General features: G+C 47.4%; 1 protein-coding gene across 1 annotated transcript in view; it reads left to right on the plus strand.

The window, feature by feature from the left end:
- The window catches only part of atg4c (autophagy related 4C, cysteine peptidase), a 59,652-nt gene that overhangs the window by 19,299 nt on the left and 19,348 nt on the right, over nt 1-21,005 (plus strand). Inside the window, exons 4-7 of the mRNA XM_078218398.1 lie at nt 11,459-11,692; nt 12,504-12,858; nt 16,201-16,271; nt 18,546-18,691. Of these exons, the coding sequence (XP_078074524.1) occupies nt 11,459-11,692; nt 12,504-12,858; nt 16,201-16,271; nt 18,546-18,691 (806 nt within the window). The remainder of the gene's footprint in view (nt 1-11,458; nt 11,693-12,503; nt 12,859-16,200; nt 16,272-18,545; nt 18,692-21,005) is intronic.

Genomic DNA, 21,005 nt, shown 5'->3' on the forward strand with positions numbered 1-21,005 from the left:
TCGCGCCCCCTCCGCCCCTTCGCGCCCCCTCCGCCCCTTCGCGCCCCCTCCGCCCCTTCGCGCCCCCTCCGCCCCTTCGCGCCCCCTCCGCCCCTTCGCGCCCCCTCCGCCCCTTCGCGCCCCCTCCGCCCCTTCGCGCCCCCTCCGCCCCTTCGCGCCCCCTCCGCCCCTTCGCGCCCCCTCCGCCCCTTCGCGCCCCCTCCGCCCCTTCGCGCCCCCTCCGCCCCTTCGCGCCCCCTCCGCCCCTTCGCGCCCCCTCCGCCCCTTCGCGCCCCCTCCGCCCCTTCGCGCCCCCTCCGCCCCTTCGCGCCCCCTCCGCCCCTTCGCGCCCCCTCCGCCCCTTCGCGCCCCCTCCGCCCCTTCGCGCCCCCTCCGCCCCTTCGCGCCCCCTCCGCCCCTTCGCGCCCCCTCCGCCCCTTCGCGCCCCCTCCGCCCCTTCGCGCCCCCTCCGCCCCTTCGCGCCCCCTCCGCCCCTTCGCGCCCCCTCCGCCCCTTCGCGCCCCCTCCGCCCCTTCGCGCCCCCTCCGCCCCTTCGCGCCCCCTCCGCCCCTTCGCGCCCCCTCCGCCCCTTCGCGCCCCCTCCGCCCCTTCGCGCCCCCTCCGCCCCTTCGCGCCCCCTCCGCCCCTTCGCGCCCCCTCCGCCCCTTCGCGCCCCCTCCGCCCCTTCGCGCCCCCTCCGCCCCTTCGCGCCCCCTCCGCCCCTTCGCGCCCCCTCCGCCCCTTCGCGCCCCCTCCGCCCCTTCGCGCCCCCTCCGCCCCTTCGCGCCCCCTCCGCCCCTTCGCGCCCCCTCCGCCCCTTCGCGCCCCCTCCGCCCCTTCGCGCCCCCTCCGCCCCTTCGCGCCCCCTCCGCCCCTTCGCGCCCCCTCCGCCCCTTCGCGCCCCCTCCGCCCCTTCGCGCCCCCTCCGCCCCTTCGCGCCCCCTCCGCCCCTTCGCGCCCCCTCCGCGCCCCCTCCGCCCCTCCGCGCCCCCTCCGCCCCTCCGCGCCCCCTCCGCCCCTCCGCGCCCCCTCCGCCCCTCCGCGCCCCCTCCGCCCCTCCGCGCCCCCTCCGCCCCTCCGCGCCCCCTCCGCCCCTCCGCGCCCCCTCCGCCCCTCCGCGCCCCCTCCGCCCCTCCGCGCCCCCTCCGCCCCTCCGCGCCCCCTCCGCCCCTCCGCGCCCCCTCCGCCCCTCCGCGCCCCCTCCGCCCCTCCGCGCCCCCTCCGCCCCTCCGCGCCCCCTCCGCCCCTCCGCGCCCCCTCCGCCCCTTCGCGCCCCCTCCGCCCCTTCGCGCCCCGCCCCCCGCCCCCCCTCCCCTTCGCGCCCCGCCCCCCCTCCCCTTCGCCCCCCGCCCCCCCCTCCCCTTCGCCCCCCGCCCCCCCCTCCCCTTCGCTCCCCCGCCCCACCCTCCCCTTCGCTCCCCCGCCCCACCCTCCCCTTCGCTCCCCCGCCCCACCCTCCCCTTCGCTCCCCCGCCCCACCCTCCCCTTCGCTCCCCCGCCCCACCCTCCCCTTCGCTCCCCCGCCCCCCCCCCACATCTTCGCGCCCCCGCCCCCACCACATCTTCGCGCCCCCGACCCTTCGCGCCCCCCCACATCTTCGCGCCCACGCCCCCCCCACCCCTTCGCGCCCCCGCCCCCCCACCCCTTCGCGCCCCCGCCCCCCACCCCTTCGCGCCCCCGCCTCCCCACCCCTTCGCCCCCACCACCCCTTCGTGCCCCCCACCCCTTTGCGCCCCCGCCCCCCCACCCCATTGCGCCCCCGCCCCCCCATCCCTTTGCGCCCCCGCCCCCCCATCCCTTTGCGCCCCCGCCCCCCCATCCCTTTGCGCCCCCGCCCCCCCATCCCTTTGCGCCCCCGGCCCCCCACCCCTTCACGCCCCCCCCCACGCCTTTGCACCCCCGCCCCCCCACGCCTTTGCGCCCCTTCGCCCCCCGCCCCTTCGCGCCCCCGCCCCACCGTCCCTTTCGCGCCCCTGCCCCCCCACCCCTTCGCGCCCCCGCCCCCACACCCCTTCGCGCCCCCCACCCCTTTGCGCCCCCGCCCCCCCACCCCTTTGCGCCCCCGCCCCCCCATCCCTTTGCGCCCCTGCCCCCCACCCCTTCACGCCCCCCCCACGCCTTTGCACCCCCGCCCCCCCACGCCTTTGCGCCCCTTCGCCCCCCCGCCCCTTCGCGCCCCCGCCCCTTCGCGCCCCCGCCCCACCGTCCCTTTCGCGCCCCTGCCCCCCCAGCCCTTCGCGCCCCCGCCCCCCCAGCCCTTCGCGCCCCCGCCCCCCCAGCCCTTCGCGCCCCCGCCCCCCCAGCCCTTCGCGCCCCCGGCCCCCCTCCCCTTCGCGCCCCCGCCCCCCCACCCCTTCGCGCCCCCGCCCCTTCGCGCCCCCGCCCCCCCACCCCTTCGCGCCCCTGCCCCCCCACCCCTTCGCGCCCCCGCCCCCCCACCCCTTCGCGCCCCCCACCCCTTCGCGCCCCCGCCCCCCCACCCCTTCGCGCCCCCGCCCCCCCACCCCTTCGCGCCCCCGCCCCCCCACCCCTTCGCGCCCCCGCCCCCCCACCCCTTCGCGCCCCCGCCCCCCCACCCCTTCGCGCCCCCGCCCCCCCACCCCTTCGCGCCCCCGCCCCCCCACCCCTTCGCGCCCCCGCCCCCCCACCCCTTCGCGCCCCGCCCCCCCGCGCCCCCGCCCCCCCACCCCTTCGCGCCCCCGCCCCCCACCCCTTCGCGCTCCCGCCCCCCCACCCCTTCGCGCCCCCGCCCCCCCACCCCTTCGCGCCCCCGCCCCCCCACCCCTTCGCGCCCCCGCCCCCCCACCCCTTCGCGCCCCTGCCCCCCCTCACCCCTTCGCGCCCCCGCCCCCCCTCACCCCTTCGCGCCCCCTCCCCCCTTCGCGCCCCGCCCCCCCCCACCCCTTCGTGCCCCCGCACCCCCCCCCCACCTCTTCACGCACACGCCCCCCACCTCTTCACAGACACACTGCGGTAGGTCCCACTTTCGCTCCAAACCTCCAGGACCCTGATCTCACCTTGGGCCCTCCCTATGGCCATTCTCAGCTCAGGTCCTCCTTGGTCCTGCAGTTGCCTTGAGCCCTCCCAAGCCTTGCTCTAGTGTCGCTCTCTCCCCAGCCCTGCTTACAGTGAACCTATCAGCAGCACGTGCAGTGATACATTAGCCTGTGATTGTACACACAGCAACATTTTTCAAATCTAAGTCTATTCAGTGGACTATTTTATGTTCAACAATGTTCAGTAGGCCAACCCCAGAAGGTTTGTGGAGCACACTCTGGCCTGTGGGTCACCAGTTAGACAAGTCTGTTTTACTCCATAGAGGTTGCAGGTTTGAAAGATGCTGTCAAAGGAATTTTAGCAAGTTACTGTGCAGATGGTACACATTGCTGCTACTGTGAGTCAGTGGTGGTTAGGGTGAAAGTTTAAGGCGATGGATAGGGTGTCAATCAAGCAGGCTGCTTTGTCCTGGATGGTGTCAAGTTTCATGAGTGTTGTTGGAGCTACATTCATTTAGGAGTATTCCATTACACTCCTGCCTTGTACTTGATATAGATAGATTAGGTGACTGGGTGAAAATGGAGTTTAATGTGGGGAAGTGTGAGGTCATGCACTTCGGTAGGAGGAATCAAAAGGTAGATTATTATTTAATTGAGAGAGACTGCAGAGGGATCTGGGTGTTCTTGTTCATGAATCACAAAAATCCAGCAGGCAGGTCCAACAAGTAATTACGATAACAAATGGCGTTTTGGCCTTTATTGCAAAGGAGTTGGAGTTAAAAAATAGAGAGGTTTTGTTGCAATTATATAGGGTGTTGGTAAGGCCTCACCTGAAATACTATGTACAGTTTTGGTCACCTTACCTGTAAAGAAGATTCACCAGGCTAATTCCTGGGATGAGAAACTCTAAATAGTCTGGGTCTGTATCCATTGGAGTTTAGAAGAGTGGGGAGTGACCTTATTCAAACATATAATATCCTGAGGGGTCTTGATAGGATAGATGGTGAGATGTTTTCACTAGTGGGAGAGTCTTAAACAAAGGGACATAGCTACAAGATAAAGGGCAGATCAGGTAGGGGCGGCACGGTGGCACAGTGATTAGCACTGCTGCCTCACAACACCCCCCGGGACCTGGGTTCAATTCCGGCCTGAGGTCACTGTCTGTGTGGAGTTTGCATGTTCTCCCCGTGTCTGCGTGGGTTTCCTCCGGGTGCTTCGGCTTCCTCCCACAGTCCAAAAATGTGCGGGTTAGGTTGATTGGCCATGCTAAATTGACCCTAGTTTCGGGGGAATTGGCAGGGTAAATATGTGGGGTTAAGGGAATAGGGCCTGGGTGGGATTGTGGTCGGTGCAGACTCGATGGGCCAAATGGCCTCCTTCTGCACTGTGGGGATTCTATGATTCTATTTAAAACTGAGGTGCATAGAAATTTCTTCTTGGAGAGGGTGGTGAATCTCTAGACTCTGTTCCAAAGGGTGGCGGAGGCTGGATCGTTAGAAGTATTTAAAGTGGAAACGGATAAATATTTGATGGATCGAGGAATAGAGGACTATAGGGAAATGGTACAGAAAAGGAGTTGAGGCCGGCATAAATCAGCCATGATTGTATCGAATGGCAGGCAGGTTTGAAGGGCCTGGTGGCCTACTCTTGCTTCTATTCCTTGTGTTCTTGTAGCCACGGTATTTATTTGCTATTTAGATCTTGTTGCATACGGGCACAGACCTCTTCGTTATTTGAGGTGCTGCGAATGGAACTGAACACTACAGTCATCAGTAAAAATCCACAATTCTGACCCTATGATGAATGGAAGGAGATTAATAAAGCAGCTGGAGAGTCTTGAGCACAATCCTGAAGAACTCTTGTTTCAATCTCCTAGAGCTGAGATTTTTGTCCTCCAACAGCTACAACCAACCTTCATTGAGTTAAGTGTGATTCTAGCAAGTGGAGAATTTTCTGCCTGATCCTCAATAACTTCAGTTTTACTAGTGCAACTTGGTACGACACTGGGTTAAATGCTGTCTTAATATCAAGGGTAGTACTCTCATATCGCCTCTTCCATTTAGCTCTTTTTCCCATCTTTGGATTAAGGCATTTTTAAAAATTATTTCACAGGATGTGGGTGTCGCTAGCTGGTCAGCATTTATTGCCTGTCATTAATTGCCCTTGAGAAGGTGGTGGTGAGCTGCTGCCTTGAACCGCTGGAGTCCATGTGGCACAAGTACACCCACAGAGGGAGGGAATTCCAGGATTTCGACCCAGCAACAATGAAGGAACGACAATATATTTACAAGTTAGAATAATGTGTGGCTTGGAGAGGAACTTGCAGGTCGTGGAGTTCCCATTAATTTCCTGCCATTGGGCTGCTAGATGGTAGAGGTCCTGGGTTTGGAAGTTATTGTTGAAGGAAATAAAGATGGCCATTAGAGATCTGAAATTGTGTAGTCTTGGCAAAACTAACTGAACATTAGAGAGCAGGCTATTGTTATCTAAGTGTCATTTGATACCACCATCCTTCCATAATTTTACTTATAATTGAGAGTAGACTGATTGGGGGCTGTATTTGGCCGGATTGGATTTGTTCTATTTTCTGTAGACAGAATATATCTGGTAAATCTTTCACATTGTCATGTAAATTCCACTTTGTAGCTGTACTGGGAAGGTGCGACTAGTTTTGGAGAATAAATCTTCAATATAGCTGGAATGTTTTTAGGGTCTGCAGCTTTTGCTCTATCTAAAGTGCTTAGTTGTTTATTGATATCATGAGGGATGAGTTGAATTGGATTGGCTGAAGACAGACATCTACAATAATGGGGAACTCAGGAAGAAGCATAGATGGGTCTACCACTTGGCACCAAAAGAGAGAATGCTGGAAAATCTCAGCAGGTCTGACAGCGTCAGACCCTACGGGCAGGGTGCTAAATTGGGGGAAGGCTAACTATAGCCGGATTAGGCAGGAATTGGTGGATGTTGATTGGGAGAGGATGTTCGAGGGTAAGTCCGCGCCTGGCATGTGGGAGTCTTTTAAGGAACTATTGATAAGGCTGCAGGATAGGCATGTGCCTGTAAAAAGGAAAGATAGGAAAGGTAGGATTCGAGAGCCGTGGATAACCAGGGAAATTGAGGATCTGATTAAAATGAAAAGGGAGGTGTACGTTAAGTCCAGGCAACTGAAAACAGATGGAGCTCTGGAGGAATACAGAGAGAGTAGGAAAGAACTCAAAGGGGGAGTTAGAAGGGCAAAAAGAGGTCACGAAATGTTCTTGGCAGGCAGGATTAAGGAGAATCCGAAGGCATTCTATTCATACGTTAGGAACAAAAGAGTTATCAGGGAGAAAATCGGACCTCTCAGGGACAAAGGAGGGGAATTATGCTTAGAACCCAAGGGAATAGTGGAGATCCTAAATGAATACTTTGCATCGGTATTCACGAAGGAGAGGGGCGTGTTAACCGGGAGTGTCTCGGAGGGAGGTGTTGACCCGTTAGAGAAAATCTCCATTACAAGAGAGGAAGTGTTAGGTTTTTTAGGGAACATTAAAACTGACAAAGCCCCAGGGCCTGATGGCATCTATCCTCGACTGCTCAGGGAGACGAGAGATGAAATTGCTGGGCCTCTGATGGAAATCTTTGTCGCTTCTTTGGACACGGGTGAGGTCCCTGAGGATTGGAGGATAGCGAATGTGGTCCCGTTGTTTAAGAAGGGTAGCAGGGATAACCCAGGAAATTATAGGCCGGTGAGCTTGACGTCCGTGGTAGGGAAGTTGTTGGAGAGGATTCTTAGAGACAGGATGTATGTTCATTTAGAACGGAACAATCTCATTAGTGACAGACAGCATGGTTTTGTAAGAGGGAGGTCGTGCCTTACAAATTTGGTGGAGTTTTTTGAGGAAGTGACAAAAACGGTTGATGAAGGAAGGGCCGTGGATGTCGTCTATATGGATTTCAGTAAGGCACTTGACAAAGTCCCACATGGCAGGTTGGTTAAGAAGGTTAAGGCTCATGGGATACAAGGAGAAGTGGCTAGATGGGTGGAGAACTGGCTTGGCCATAGGAGACAGAGGGTAGTGGTCAAAGGGTCTTTTTTCGGCTGGAGGTCTGTGACCAGTGGTGTTCCGCAGGGCTCTGTACTGGGGCCTCTGCTATTTGTGATATATATAAATGATTTGGAAGAAGGTGTAACTGGTGTAATCAGCAAGTTTGCGGATGACACGAAGATGGCTGGACTTGCGGATAGCGAAGAGCATTGTCGGGCAATACAGCAGGATATAGATAGGCTGGAAAATTGGGCAGAGAGGTGGCAGATGGAGTTTAATCCGGATAAATGCGAAGTGATGCATTTTGGAAGAAATAATGTAGGGAGGAGTTATACAAGAAATGGCAGAGTCATCAGGAGTATAGAAACACAGAGGGACCTAGGTGTGCAAGTCCACAAATCCTTGAAGGTGGCAACACAGGTGGAGAAGGTGGTGAAGAAGGCATATGGTATGCTTGCCTTTATAGGACGGGGTATAGAGTATAAAAGCTGGAGTCTGATGATGCAGCTGTATAGAACGCTGGTTAGGCCACATTTGGAGTACTGCGTCCAGTTCTGGTCGCCGCACTACCAGAAGGACGTAGAGGCGTTGGAGAGAGTGCAGAGAAGGTTTACCAGGATGTTGCCTGGTATGGAGGGTCTTAACTATGAGGAGAGATTGGGTAAACTGGGGTTGTTCTCCCTGGAAAGACGGAGAATGAGGGGAGATCTAATAGAGGTGTACAAGATTATGAAGGGGATAGATAGGGTGAACGGTGGGAAGCTTTTTCCCAGGTCGGAGGTGACGATCACGAGGGGTCACGGGCTCAAGGTGAGAGGGGCGAAGTATAACTCAGATATCAGAGGGATGTTTTTTACACAGAGGGTGGTGGGGGCCTGGAATGCGCTGCCAAGTAGGGTGGTGGAGGCAGGCACGCTGACATCGTTTAAGACTTACCTGGATAGTCACATGAGCAGCCTGGGAATGGAGGGATACAAACGATTGGTCTAGTTGAACCAAGGAGCGGCACAGGCTTGGAGGGCCGAAGGGCCTGTTTCCTGTGCTGTACTGTTCTTTGTTCTTTGTCTGTAAGGAGAGAAAAGAGCTGACGTTTCAAGTCCCACTTTGGGCACTGGCTGAAGTTGTTGGTAAATACCTCAGCTATATTGTGTGCACTCACATGCAGGAGAGAATAGCATGGAGAGGCAGTATGAATGCACATCGAGAGAAACAACATGGAGAGCCAGTATTAATCTAAATAGTTATAGTTTATTGGGGGATGCATAAGGCCACAGAGCAAATTGATAGAGTGTCAGCTTTATAAAGTGCAATACCAGGCTTTGTAAGTAGGAACATTGAATTCAAAAACAAGGAAGTGATGCTAAATCTTTACAAATCTCTTGCTAGATGTTTCTTTGTTGACATATTGCATATATTTTTTGGGCAACACACTTTAGGAAGGATGTCAAGGCTTGGGAAAGGCTTTGGGATGATACCAGGGATAAAGGTCTTCCGTTATGTGGAGAGATTGGAGAAAGTAGGATTATTCTGCTTTAAGTAGAGAGGCTACCTTTTTAAATTATTCAAAATTGAGGAATTTTAAAAGAGCAAGTGTGGAGAATCCATTCACTTTGGAACATTTTACTTTGGTAAGTGGATTGGCTAGAGGTCATTGATTAAAAATAATTGTCAAAACAAATAGAGGGTTGTTAAAATCTGGAACACAATGCTTGAAAGGGTGATGGAATCAGATTCCACAAGAATATCCAATTCAAGAGGTGGTACTCTCTGAAAAGATATATTTCCTAGTAGTTAATCTGATTTTATTTTCAGTTGCGTCTTAGTAATGCCCTGTTTATCTAGTTCAATTGACTTATCCGTTTGAACAGAACCTAATCCAATATTTATTTTAAAAACAACAATCATGCCTTTTCAGCGTAGAAAGCCCTAGTTCTCCAAGCCTGTCTTGATAAATGCCCTTGAACTAGAAATCAAGTGCCCTTTTTCTGAACATTTCCAAGGCTTCACTAAAACCTATCATGTAAAGAGGCCCAATCTGAACACTGTGAGTGACCTTTTACAAGCTAGTAATTGCACTCCTAGTTTCATTTTAATGATAATCTCAATTTTTTAATGAATTAGAACACCCACACCACCTCCTGTTCGGCAGCGTTGAGTCTGCAATGTTGCTTGGTGTCTGTGTCTCAAATTGTCCCTGGCTATTTGCAGCATATTATAAACAGAAAGCCAGTTGATGAAGGATATAACTGGAACCAATCTTGCACACTTTTATAAGCATTGTTTCTATTTATAGGGGTAGAAGTGAATGCATTAATGCCCACCACCTGCATACAGTTAAACAGTCAATATATCATTAACATAGTGTGTTGTGCTCGTCTCTATTGAAAAAAAGTTGCAAGCACTGTCCCCATGTGACTAAATCTACTGATATGTTTTTTTTCTCATCTTGGGTATTCTCTCCCTATATCTTTGTCACTCACTTTCAATAGCAGCCAGGAATTGTGAGCAGGGTGTCACAAGATCAGGAGATTCACAGTTCATTATCACTGAATTAGTGTTGAGTACAATTTTTAAATTTGCTCTAATTATGTTTTGTAATATATTGCTTATCAATAATAATTCAAATATTAAGGAATTAATTTTTGACTTAATAACGAAGAGAAGCTTGCATTAAATGCAGTTCCTCGGGATACCTCCAATTAAGATAAGGACATTTTGGAGTTGTGTACAATGAGTCAGATTAATGTCTCCACATAGAATTTGACATTATGGCTGGAATTTTACCACCCTGCCCGCCACGGGAATCGGAGTGGGCGAGGGGTGGACCATGGGAAGGTCCATTGACCTCTGGCAGGATTTTACAGTTTCAGGATGAGCAAGACTGTAAAATCCCACTCTGTGTTTTTTCTATTTGCACCCAAATGATTTCTGCTTCCAAATAATGCCTTGCGCCGTTAACTATTTTTTATTTGATAATGAGGGCCCCTATGCTCTATAGTGGTGGACTCGTCAACATTGAGAGCGTTCAAGTGCTTTTTGGATAAACATATGGATGATATTGGAATAGTGTAGATTAGAGGGGCTTTAGATTGGTACCACTGGTCGGCGCAACATCGAGGGCCGAAGGGCCTGTACTGCGCTGTAATGTTCTATGTTCTATATTAATGCAGAATTAATCTCTCCCTTCTCCTCATCCCATGGAGATATTGAGTGCCGCTTGTTGAAAATCATCTTTGAGAAGATATGTTCTGCTGAAGTCCCATCTGCCAGGAACAAATGAACTGGTCATTTATCAAATTGCTGTTTGTGGCACTTTGCTGAGCACAAATTAGTTACCACGTTTCCCTAAAGTACAGCATTGACTACTCTTCAAAAGTAATTCTTTGGCCTTGAAGCACTATGATGACTTGTTCTCTCATATGGTACTGAATAGATGCAAGTGCATTCTTTCTGTTGTTAGTATGTTATAGTAGTTCAGTCAACTACAGGGGAAGGAAAGTCTAGAGGATACTTTTTGTCTTAAAGTGTGCTTTCAATATTTGCCTTTTTAAAAAAACAAATTTTTTTAAAGTTAAATTTCTGCCTAAGTAAGGGAGAGAAAAACTGTTTGCTTGCGAGTTGTTTCATTGGTGCTAGTGATGGACAGCAGTCATCTATTTCATAAAGCCAGTCTGTTAATTGCAATGTGGGACTGCAACAATAGACATATCCAGGGATGACTACCCCTCCCGCCTGACAATAGGAGGGCACTAATCTTCAAATGTGCAACAGCATCCAGTGAATCAGGTTTATCATCGAATTGCATTGGTGCTGCTAGACTTGTGGATAAATCTGAATTTGTGGTCTCTTGCTGAAAAATGTAGCTTCTGCAGGATGCTGCATGTTAATGGAATCGTTGGAGCAACTTGGATATTGTACTACAAAGAGGTGGCCATTTGTGAACCTATATCTCCGATTGAATCAAATCCTTCAGCATAGGTGATATGAGAGAGAAACCAGAGAGGAAATTTGATCGAAAGACAAGGAAATAGTTTGCCATGGTGTTCCCAGATAATGTTGGTTTTGTTATACACAATACGCTACATCTACATTGAGACTCTTTTTTTTATTTTGCCAACCAAGTACTTTTCAGTCAATAGTAGTTCAAATATAAGAAAATGCAATTTGGCACATCAGTCTCATTCCTTTCACATACCAGGTACACTACACCCTGTCATAGCCTGTATCCAATCTATTTAGTCTATTGAAGGAAGTTTCTGCATAAATAGTCCCTGATCCCCAAAGATAATCAAGCAAGTCTCAAATGTTCATCCATCCTCATTCTCCACCATTCAACTCTTGCTTGCATCCCTCTACACACAGAATAAAACACCTTGTCTGTGTCTGTCAGTTTATTATAACTAAGCGCTTCAGGGACTTTTTTTAAATGTTTTGCTGTTTGAATTTTTCAGGAACGGGTGAGAGTGCATCAGGCTGCACAGATACAGCTGCAAGCACTGAAGCAGTTTTGTCTAATGTGAATCAATTCCGTAAGGACTTCATCACTAGAATCTGGCTAACGTACCGCCGTGAGTTCCCACAGTTAAAAGGGTGCACACTCACTACAGACTGTGGCTGGGGCTGCACACTGAGATCTGGTCAAATGTTGTTGGCCCAAAGTCTTCTGCTCCATTTTCTTGGGCGAGGTGAGTTTTGTACTGATGGAAACCTATTGTAGATTTTACAATGCTAGCTCAGTGGCTGAATTCAACAAACCCTACATGTCAGAATGAACCCTGGCTTGATCACGGTTCTGTGCTGTGTTAGCTGCCCTGTATAGGAGTGACGATGGCATTCTAACATTTAACTAAATGAAAATCACTACGTGGTATCCCATATTTGAAATACATGTGCTTAGTACAGCAAGTAAAAACAGGGTGAGTTTCTGTTGTGAAGAATGGGTGATGTATCAGGAGGCATGAAATATTTGTGGAACCATGTCCTAGGAGAATTTCAGGACAGGCAAAGAAGGAATGGATGGGTAAATTAAATGGCAGAGAAGTAGTCTACCATTTATGTTGATCTGCAATAAATAGCCATAACCCATTTGATTGCAGTGCAAGCCACTATGAGTACACAAAACCTTTAATATCTTCTATATTTCTGCACTGCCCCCATATATTCCTTGGCTGAGAGGTCAGGCGGATGATCTGATCCAGTACCTCTCCCAGTGCTCATCCCACTCTTGTACTTAAAAAGAATCATTGTGCAGATGTGAGGACTGGGGAACCCAGGCAGAATTTCCCCTATTATACTAGGAACACTGAAACAAATTGAGATGCCCCATAATGCAGTGTTGGATAAAATTGACTAACTCAGGACATGATGATCAGGGGGCACCTGTGTTCTGATCCACTGCTACATCAGTGAAGTGTTTGTCTTCTGTGCCATTAGGAGAATATCTGTGAATACTTGTTTTATTTCAAAGTTTAATTGATGGGTCATATTCCCTTGCAGATTGGTTCTGGCCGGATGCACTCCAATTGGTTACCTTAGACTCTGAGCTATTCAAAACCAAGCCATCAACAATGTCTGAGAGTGATGCAGGTTTTGCCTTCCTGCCACCTTTAGAAAGACCACTACAGAATATGGGTGAACAGCTGGGCTCATCAAGTAGTCAGAAACAAACTCCAAAGTTAGATCCTGCCAATACAGCAAGCGAGGATGAGAAGTTGCATCGGAAGATAATATCCTGGTTAGCAGATAACCCAGCAGCTATATTTGGAATGCACAAACTGATAGAGCTGGGAGAAAACTCCGGCAAGCGAGCTGGGGATTGGTATGGGCCAGCTGTTGTTGCCCACATTTTAAGGTGAGTAGACATGACAAATTTTATTTTGATAAACTTAGCGCAGGACACTACCAAGGCTTAAAAATGTAGACAAGGCAAGAAAAACCAACTAGAAGAACAACGAGAGGGATTCTAGAGATTTTGGTTGCCAGGCATTCAAGTCACAGTTTTTAATGTTCCTTGATTATTCTATAGTGAGATTTTAAGCAGGAAGGAGGGAGCCTATAATGATACATTTGCAGCTTTGAATAAATGAAAAAAAATGTTTCAATTAACTATTGTATCAATAAAACAGAGGGAGAGATAAGGAACGTTGGAGACTAAAGAGGGATCAAAATTTGACCAACTTTTCCTTTATATTCAGTATTTTGAATAAATGGTCTCTCTTGCTTTGTCCTCCAAGTCATATCACTGCAGCCAAAAGAGCCTTAGCCTCCGAAAGTGGCTGAATGTGGAGCAGAGCTCAAATGTATGTTTATTTCCATGCTGTGGTACTATGCCCAGTTTAATTTAGTGTTGCTTTTTTATTTCTTTGAACTTCTCTGTAATGTAGCAACTGAGAACCTTGCAGTAATAATTGTAGATGTTTTGTTTCAATTTGTTATGGCATATGGGTGATGCTGGCAAGGCTGCCCATATTGCTTGAGCTTGTAGCCTTGAGAAGGTGATGGTAGACCTTCTCCTTGAACTACTGTGGTCCTTGCTACTATAGTGTGGATTTACAGAATATTGCCTTAGTGACCATGAAGGAACAGCACTTATATATGTTCAGAACAGGATAATGAGCAACTGGGAGTGGAGCTTGAAGGTAATCATATTTCCATAACATTGCGGCTTTGTGCTTTTTGGTAGAGGTCAAAGGGAGGAATCTACTGTCGCAGTGCCCTTGGTGAGTTGCATCAGTCAATCCTTTAAATAGTACATGCTGCAGCCACAGTGCAACAGTGATGGAGGGAATGGATATTGAGTCCATCTTCGGGAGTGCTGATCAAGTGGATTGCTCTGACAGGGTAGCATTGAGTTGCTTGAGTGTTGCAATTTCACCCATCCAGGAGAGTGGTGAGTGTTCTATCATGCTCCTGGGTTGAGACTTGTAGATGCCGCAGAGGCTTTGAGGGTTCACTCATTGCACATTACCAATCCTCTGCCCCATTCTTGTAAGCACATTATTGATATGACTGAGTCAGTTAAGCTTCTGGTCACCCCTATGATGTTAATGATGGAGGTGCTTCGAGATGATGATGCCATTGATGCTCAGGAGAAATGTTTGGACTTCCTCTTGTTTGAGACGGTCATCATGTAACACAAATGTGCCACTTATCAGCTGCAGTCTGGATGTTGTCCCAGTCCAGCTGTCAGCTGCATGGGCTGTTTTATTATCAAAGGAGTTGTGAATGGAGCTGAGCACTGGAATTGTCAGTGAAAAACCACACTTCTGGCATTACCATGGTGGGTAAGTCATTGATGAAGCAATTGCTTTGATGAATTCCTGCAGTGATGTTCCAGGCCTGTGATGAGTGTCCTCTGACAACTACAAATAATTTGCTTTTGTGTCAGGTATGATACAAAATGCTGGAGACTTCATTTTCACTAGGCTTTGGTTGAATACAACTTTGATCTTGATGGCAGCTATTCCACTTCTCTGGCATTCAGCTGTTACATCTATGTCTGGATCAAACCTTTGAGTTCTGAAATGAGGTTCAGCCCGAATCCGAAGTGAGCATCGGCCAGTATTGGTGATGAGGTTTTGCTTAATGACACTGGCTCCTTCTATTACATTGATTAGGAGGAGTCTTATAATTGGATAGGTTAGAATTATCATGGGTTTTTAGCAGGCAAGGCATGTCTGGGCAACTTTCTAGATTGTTGTACTGTAACAGCTTGGTTGAGGTGAGGGGATGGCTAGTTCTGGTGTGCAGGTCTCCAGCATCACAAGCAAGCTGTTGTCAGAGCCTTACAGCCTTTGCTATGAAAATGGCCCATCGTAATTGTGATTAATTGACAAGATGAGTGACCAATAGACTTGCTTGATAATGAAATTCTTTTGCATTTCAGGCTCCCCATGTTGGGATCTTTTCCTTCCCCTTGCACATTGTGTATTCTCTCTCCAACAGACACTGTTACCTTTTTCCCCATCTGACAACAGTCCTTTTCAGTCTTATTGCCTCCCCACCCACCCAACCTCAAAAAGATTTGTTCCAAATTTTGCTTCCATCCTGTCCCTGAATGAGGTTGGTCTCTTTTATTTATCTTTCTTTATCTTTTCCCTTTCTCCTTGTGCCTCTGAGCTGGGGCATTCTGTTCCTATTTCTTGAACACTTTCATTGGTATCGTAAAGATTGGGGAAAAAAGCAAACTGGCCCACCAGTTCTAAGTTCAAAGCAGAACTGAGAGTTGGTAAATTGCTGAGCATTGGGACAGCTCACACAGTACCTCCCTCCCTAATTCCCAAAAAAACTCCTTTAATGTGATCTAAATGCACCCTTCAAGTATGATCTAAACACATTACAATTTTACAAAATGTAAACTTATTGCCCTGCACAGCTTGAGCGCGATAGGTGCTTTGAATAGGTCTGGATTTCCTAAGGTTCTGGCCCCACTTACAGAATTGGAGGAAAATGCGTCTCTATTGGACAAGATTGATGATTTTTAAGAGAAGTAATGGCATTTGTTGATTTTCGTTTTGAACATCGACAACTAGACAGCACAGAAAATAAATTTACTACACTTTACTTCTATTCCAATGTCCATCATGGTGTTAAGAGTTGAAAAAGTTTTTCCATGGGAACTGCTTGATAATTATCCAGTGGGGAGACTGAGTGGTGTCATAAATTGTCATACCTTGAGCCACTGTTTAGGTTTGAAACCAATCTCAATCTGATGGACTATAAGGATTCTGTGAGAAATTATTTTGGAGTGATCTTATTACGGATCCCAATTTAGTATTAATACTGGTAAGCTAACTCAGAAAATAAAAATATAGTGATCCAGCGAGGTGGGGAGGGGTGCTTGTTTGATATGTTGGTTGAGGCACATTTTTGGGCAGAGCAAAACTTTTTAACTATGCATCTAATGAAACTATAATTCTAAAGTACTTGATGTTGAAATAGGGTTCCTGAAATGGGCCTTTCATTTTCCGGCACTAATGCTTTGTGTGCAAAATAATGTACTTTAAGTTTTAAAAAAAGTTGCTTAAAGTGATGTTGAATTGCTGCACAATATTGATGCATTGTACTCTGACCTCAAATCTTTTCCTTACAGTAAAAATTCAGCTGTTTTGAGTTTTATAAAATAAAATCAGTCCAATTCAATTAGCACTGATTCCAAGGTGACTGTCTAAACCTATTTAAATCCATTGCTTAGGAGAGCAGTGGAAGATGCAGTGGAGCCCGAGCTGCAAGGAATAACAGTTTACGTTGCTCAGGACTGTACGGGTGAGTGACACGGTATGGTAATGAGAAAAACTGACTGGGCATCTTGCCCAGTTCTGCCAGTCATCTGAAATTGATGATGCCAGGCAGTGCTTAACATTATTGAACATAACTCATGTCTGATGTGTTAAGCCAATGCTTCTGTGTTCTACATGAGGGTAATTTTAATCCTTTTTTAATGTTTTCACTTCAAAATGAAGATCAAGGTGGTCGTGGCTGTACATTTACTCTAATATAAACAATGTCATTATTTTAGTAAACTACAACACCCATTTTCATTTAGTATACAAACCAAAAATGCTTCAACTTTATAGCAGGTCAATCAACATTTTGAAATAGAAAGAAAAAGACAAGATAACAATTAGTTGGAATCTTGCAACTGGAGAGTTTCTTTATGATTGATTGAAACAAAGAGGGGAGCATAAAATGTCTGGGCTAAGATGTGGTGATGCATTTTAATTACCTGTAAATGAATAAATTCATATACAGTATTCACACCTCAGGAACATGGCGCAAAGGGCTGTTTGGTAAAAATGTTAACTCAAATGGGCATGCAAAAGACATGAGAAAAACAACAGCCTTGGTTTTGATCTAATCCACCTGATGATAATAAATATGTTTGGCTCAGATCCCCAATTTACACCCAACTTGAATATATTGATTCCAGTGAAGTATGAAGTCAGGTGGGGTGTGAATTGGGCATCCAACCTAAGCCTCCTTGTTAGGGTAAAATCAGTGCTTGAAAAGTTAATGCACTCTATTTCTATTCCAAATTTCTATTTATGATCTTTTCTCTCTATTTTAACTGGCTGTTTAATTCTAATTGGCCTTTTCATATTTTTTTAATGTATTTTTATTCATTGAAGTGTGTCTACTACTTGGTCTTCTAGAATTATTGCAAGTTGGACGAAAATACGTTACTACTTAATATTTTGTAATTATACAATGCAAATCCTGTAATATATTTGAATAGTGGTGGTAGCATCTTACTTTATGTTATAAATTATCTGAAGTATTACTGATGTTGTTAATGCACAAACTTATCCAGAAGAGATAGAGTCTACCCCAGTTAGCTATCCTGCATGAAAAAGCTCTTAGTTTTTACTTGGTCCTGGTTGACACAAAACTTGACAAACACCCTCAGAAGCTACAAGATGATTGGTGTGGTAAAAGTTAAAATATCTCTCAAATTCTGAAGAAAGGCTGAAATGCATTGGAGCAGACCATCCGACACTTTCTTTTAAACTTAATTGTATAGAATTGGTGGCATAGTGGTTAACACTGCTACCTCACAATAGTGTGACATGGGCCCAATATCCCGGTTGAGGCCGTCCTCGTGTGTGCGGAACTTGGCTGAAGAAGGGGCTTAGAGCTCCGAAAGCTTGTGTGGCTTTTGCTACCAAATAAACCTGTTGGACTTTAACCTGGTGTTGTTAAACTTCTTACTGTGTTCACCCCAGTCCAACGCCGGCATCTCCACATCATGACCTCACAGCACCAGGGATCCAGGTTTAATTCCAACCTTGGGTGACTGAGTGGAGTTTGCACGTTCTCCCCATGTCTGTGTGGGTTCCCTTCGGGTGCTCCAGTTTCCTCCCACTGTCCAAAGATGTGAAGGTTAGGTAGATCGGCCATGCTAAAATGATATCAGATTTTTATGATGTAATGATGATGTCCAAAGATGTGTAGGTTAGGGGGATTAGTGGGGTAAATGCAATGGAGTTGCAGGGATAGGGTGGGGAGATGGTCCTGGGTAAGATGATCTGTTGGAGAGTTGGTGCCGAATTGATGGGTCGAATGGCCTCCTTCTGCACTGTAGGGATTCTATGATTCTATATACTATTTATATTTACATTATTTTCAAAAAGATAATAGAATAATTTTTACATCATAAAAATCTGATATCATTTTAGTTGTGACGACCAAAACTGTGTCCAAAATCAGTGACTAAGTAAAATAAGTTATTTTTACTTATGAGAAACTGAGATAAAAGGCCGAGAACCATTGTAAGGACATCATTGTAAGGTTGAAAAGGGTGAAAGAAACTATGGAATGGGTGTAGACACTAAGCTTGGGTTTCTAAAGTCTGAAGTACTTCAGATTAAAAGTGATGATACAATTTCAATGTTCTGGGAGATTCTAAATTGGAATAGGAGATGATACCATAAATTTTGGATTCAACACACTAGATGCAGGGGAAAGGAAGAACATGTAGGAAAGTACATTTGGAGTTTTGGAAGAACAAAACAATTATTAAAGTGTTACTATCTTTTTCAGTTTATATTGCTGATGTAATAGAAAAACATTTGCAAGCTGTTGGATCTGGAATACCAAAGTCATCAGACAGGAGAGCTGTTGTTATCTTAATACCAGTGAGACTTGGAGGGGAGAAGGTCAACCCTGAGTACAAAGAGATTGTAAAGGTAATGGTGATGGAACCTCTTACTTTAGGATCTGTCATTCTATGATGTTTTATAAATCTTTTTCTCATCTTAATTTCAAATTCTTCCATTTTCCAAAAGGGATTAAGTTAGATCTCCAATGGTGAGGATTTCCTAGGGCATGTTCATTTAAAATCTTTTCTGTGCTGCTTGGATTTGGTCTGAGATGGAGCAGCATTGGGACACTGCAATAAGCCTTGGTATCTCTGGCCAAGGATGGATAGAAAAGTTAACCAACTTCCTGCGGTTGATTATTCTCCAGTAGCTTCTGCTGAGTAGTGTATGTGTATACATCTATTGAAAACAGTATTCACGTTGGTTATGGCACCATCCATCCACGGCTACCTAGCTTGTGACACAGTGTTGTAGCTCTCATAAATAATTCCCATTTGAGTAAGATACTGGCGAATGGTTGGCACTGAAGCGGGAATGCACCAGCCTTATCAAATGGCGGGGAATGCATAGGGTGAAAGGCAAATAAACTACTAGAGTATTGCTGTTTAAAAGTATACACATTAGTGAGAGTCAGGTGTTGTAAGGCCAATAAATCTAAGCATACCATCTTGACCTCCAATTTCTGCACAATTTGAACTCAGTCAGTTGAAAGGCCTTTAGTCTAATCACTGTACAACATAATATTGTGTAATTTCACTGAAGCTACTGTATCCTGACCAAGGGATTGTGGAATAATCTACAATTGCTCACCTGAATAACTACATGCTCTGCCAACCAGATTGGTATCCAGGTGTTGGAGGGCAGCTGAATTTACTTATTGTCAGTAAACACTTTATGGTTTTTATTCAATTTTCACGTCAAAGATTGATCTGGGTTTCTTACTAGTTTAAAACCAGTCATTGTCAGTTTTCAGGCAGTGGTATTTTCTTTAGGGCTGCCTGTGGCAAGACAAGTGCCCTGAGATACAACAATGTTAAATGGGTGAGCTGCTTATTGTGACTAGCAGATACTGACAGTTTATCTAAATAATCTAAACAAGGCCCAAAGCTCATATTCCAGCTGACCTCCAACCTCCCAGTTGGGACACATGCTGTCTGCACCCCATTGAGGTGAAAATCATAATCTATTCCTAGGATATTGATTCCTTGCTGGGCTGCAGTTCCATAGCAGAAGCTGACTTCAGCACCTTGGCCAAATGGCTGTTGTTTAATTGTGCCTGTAGTTCGAATGCAAGTTGAGTCACAATAATTCTGTCCTCTGTGTCGATGCATCCATATTTCCAACAGAGATTATTTGATAGAATTGTGAAAGGGAGAAGGGGAAACTCCTCAGTTTACTAATTCTGAAACAATTTATAACATGTCATTCCAGTTGAGTTCAACCAATTTAGCACAGACTAGGAATTGAATCTAGGACATTTCTTTGTTTGGCCCAGCTACTTAATTACGCAGCTGAGTTATCTGAGGCAGTGGGTACATGCTTATTTTGTGTTTTCACTGAAATTAGTGGCAACATTTTCTAAACCATTAAGGCATCATTGAATGGTCCAATAAGAATATTGTCGTCTTCTGTGTTAAAAGCCTCTAGAGCCACACAATAAATTACCCTTTCCTGTGGCCTTGAGCTTATCCACATGATAAGCTTTTATTGCACTTCACTTAACATATGAAAAGTATGCTAACTAAGCATGCTTAACTGGGCAGGTAATAAATACCTTTAATATTTCCAGGGTCAAGGCTGCTCCGTCATTTAAAAAGTACACTGTTTTTATGTTCATTGTAGAGAACTGTCTATAAATGAGTCAAGGCCAACAGCTGATTAACATTTGTGTTCCTGTGATCAGTGAAGATATTCAGTTTGAATATTTATAAACCCCTTCAATTGCAAAAAATGAATCAGTGCTATTACGTAGAATTGAAGCTTCCTGATAACTCAATGGATAATTGATATTGTCAATATATTAATAACCCAGTCAGATCAGCAGAGTCCAAGATTCCTAAATTAGTTGGTATCTGTTAGGGTGCTGGCGTTGCCCCCTGTTAAGAGGGGCGAGGGTGTCTACCCCTGATGTATTCCAGTCCTCATCACTGGAAACTCTGTGCTTATTTGGACATCCAGTAAGGGTAGAATCGGAAAACGAGATACATCCCCCCACCCCGCCCCTGCCATTGGCAGGACCAAACAATCCCACTGGCAGGAATGGCGGGAAAATCCCACCCAGAGTTGATGGTGGTGCCCTCTGTAAAACATGCCAAGGAGTCCAGGAACAAGCATAACAAATTTGTTTGATTGATATTGGATAAAATACAGTGCCCATGAAACTCATCAGTATAAGTCCAAA

Source organism: Mustelus asterias, chromosome 8, assembly GCF_964213995.1.
Source record: "Mustelus asterias chromosome 8, sMusAst1.hap1.1, whole genome shotgun sequence".
NCBI lineage: Eukaryota > Metazoa > Chordata > Chondrichthyes > Carcharhiniformes > Triakidae > Mustelus > Mustelus asterias.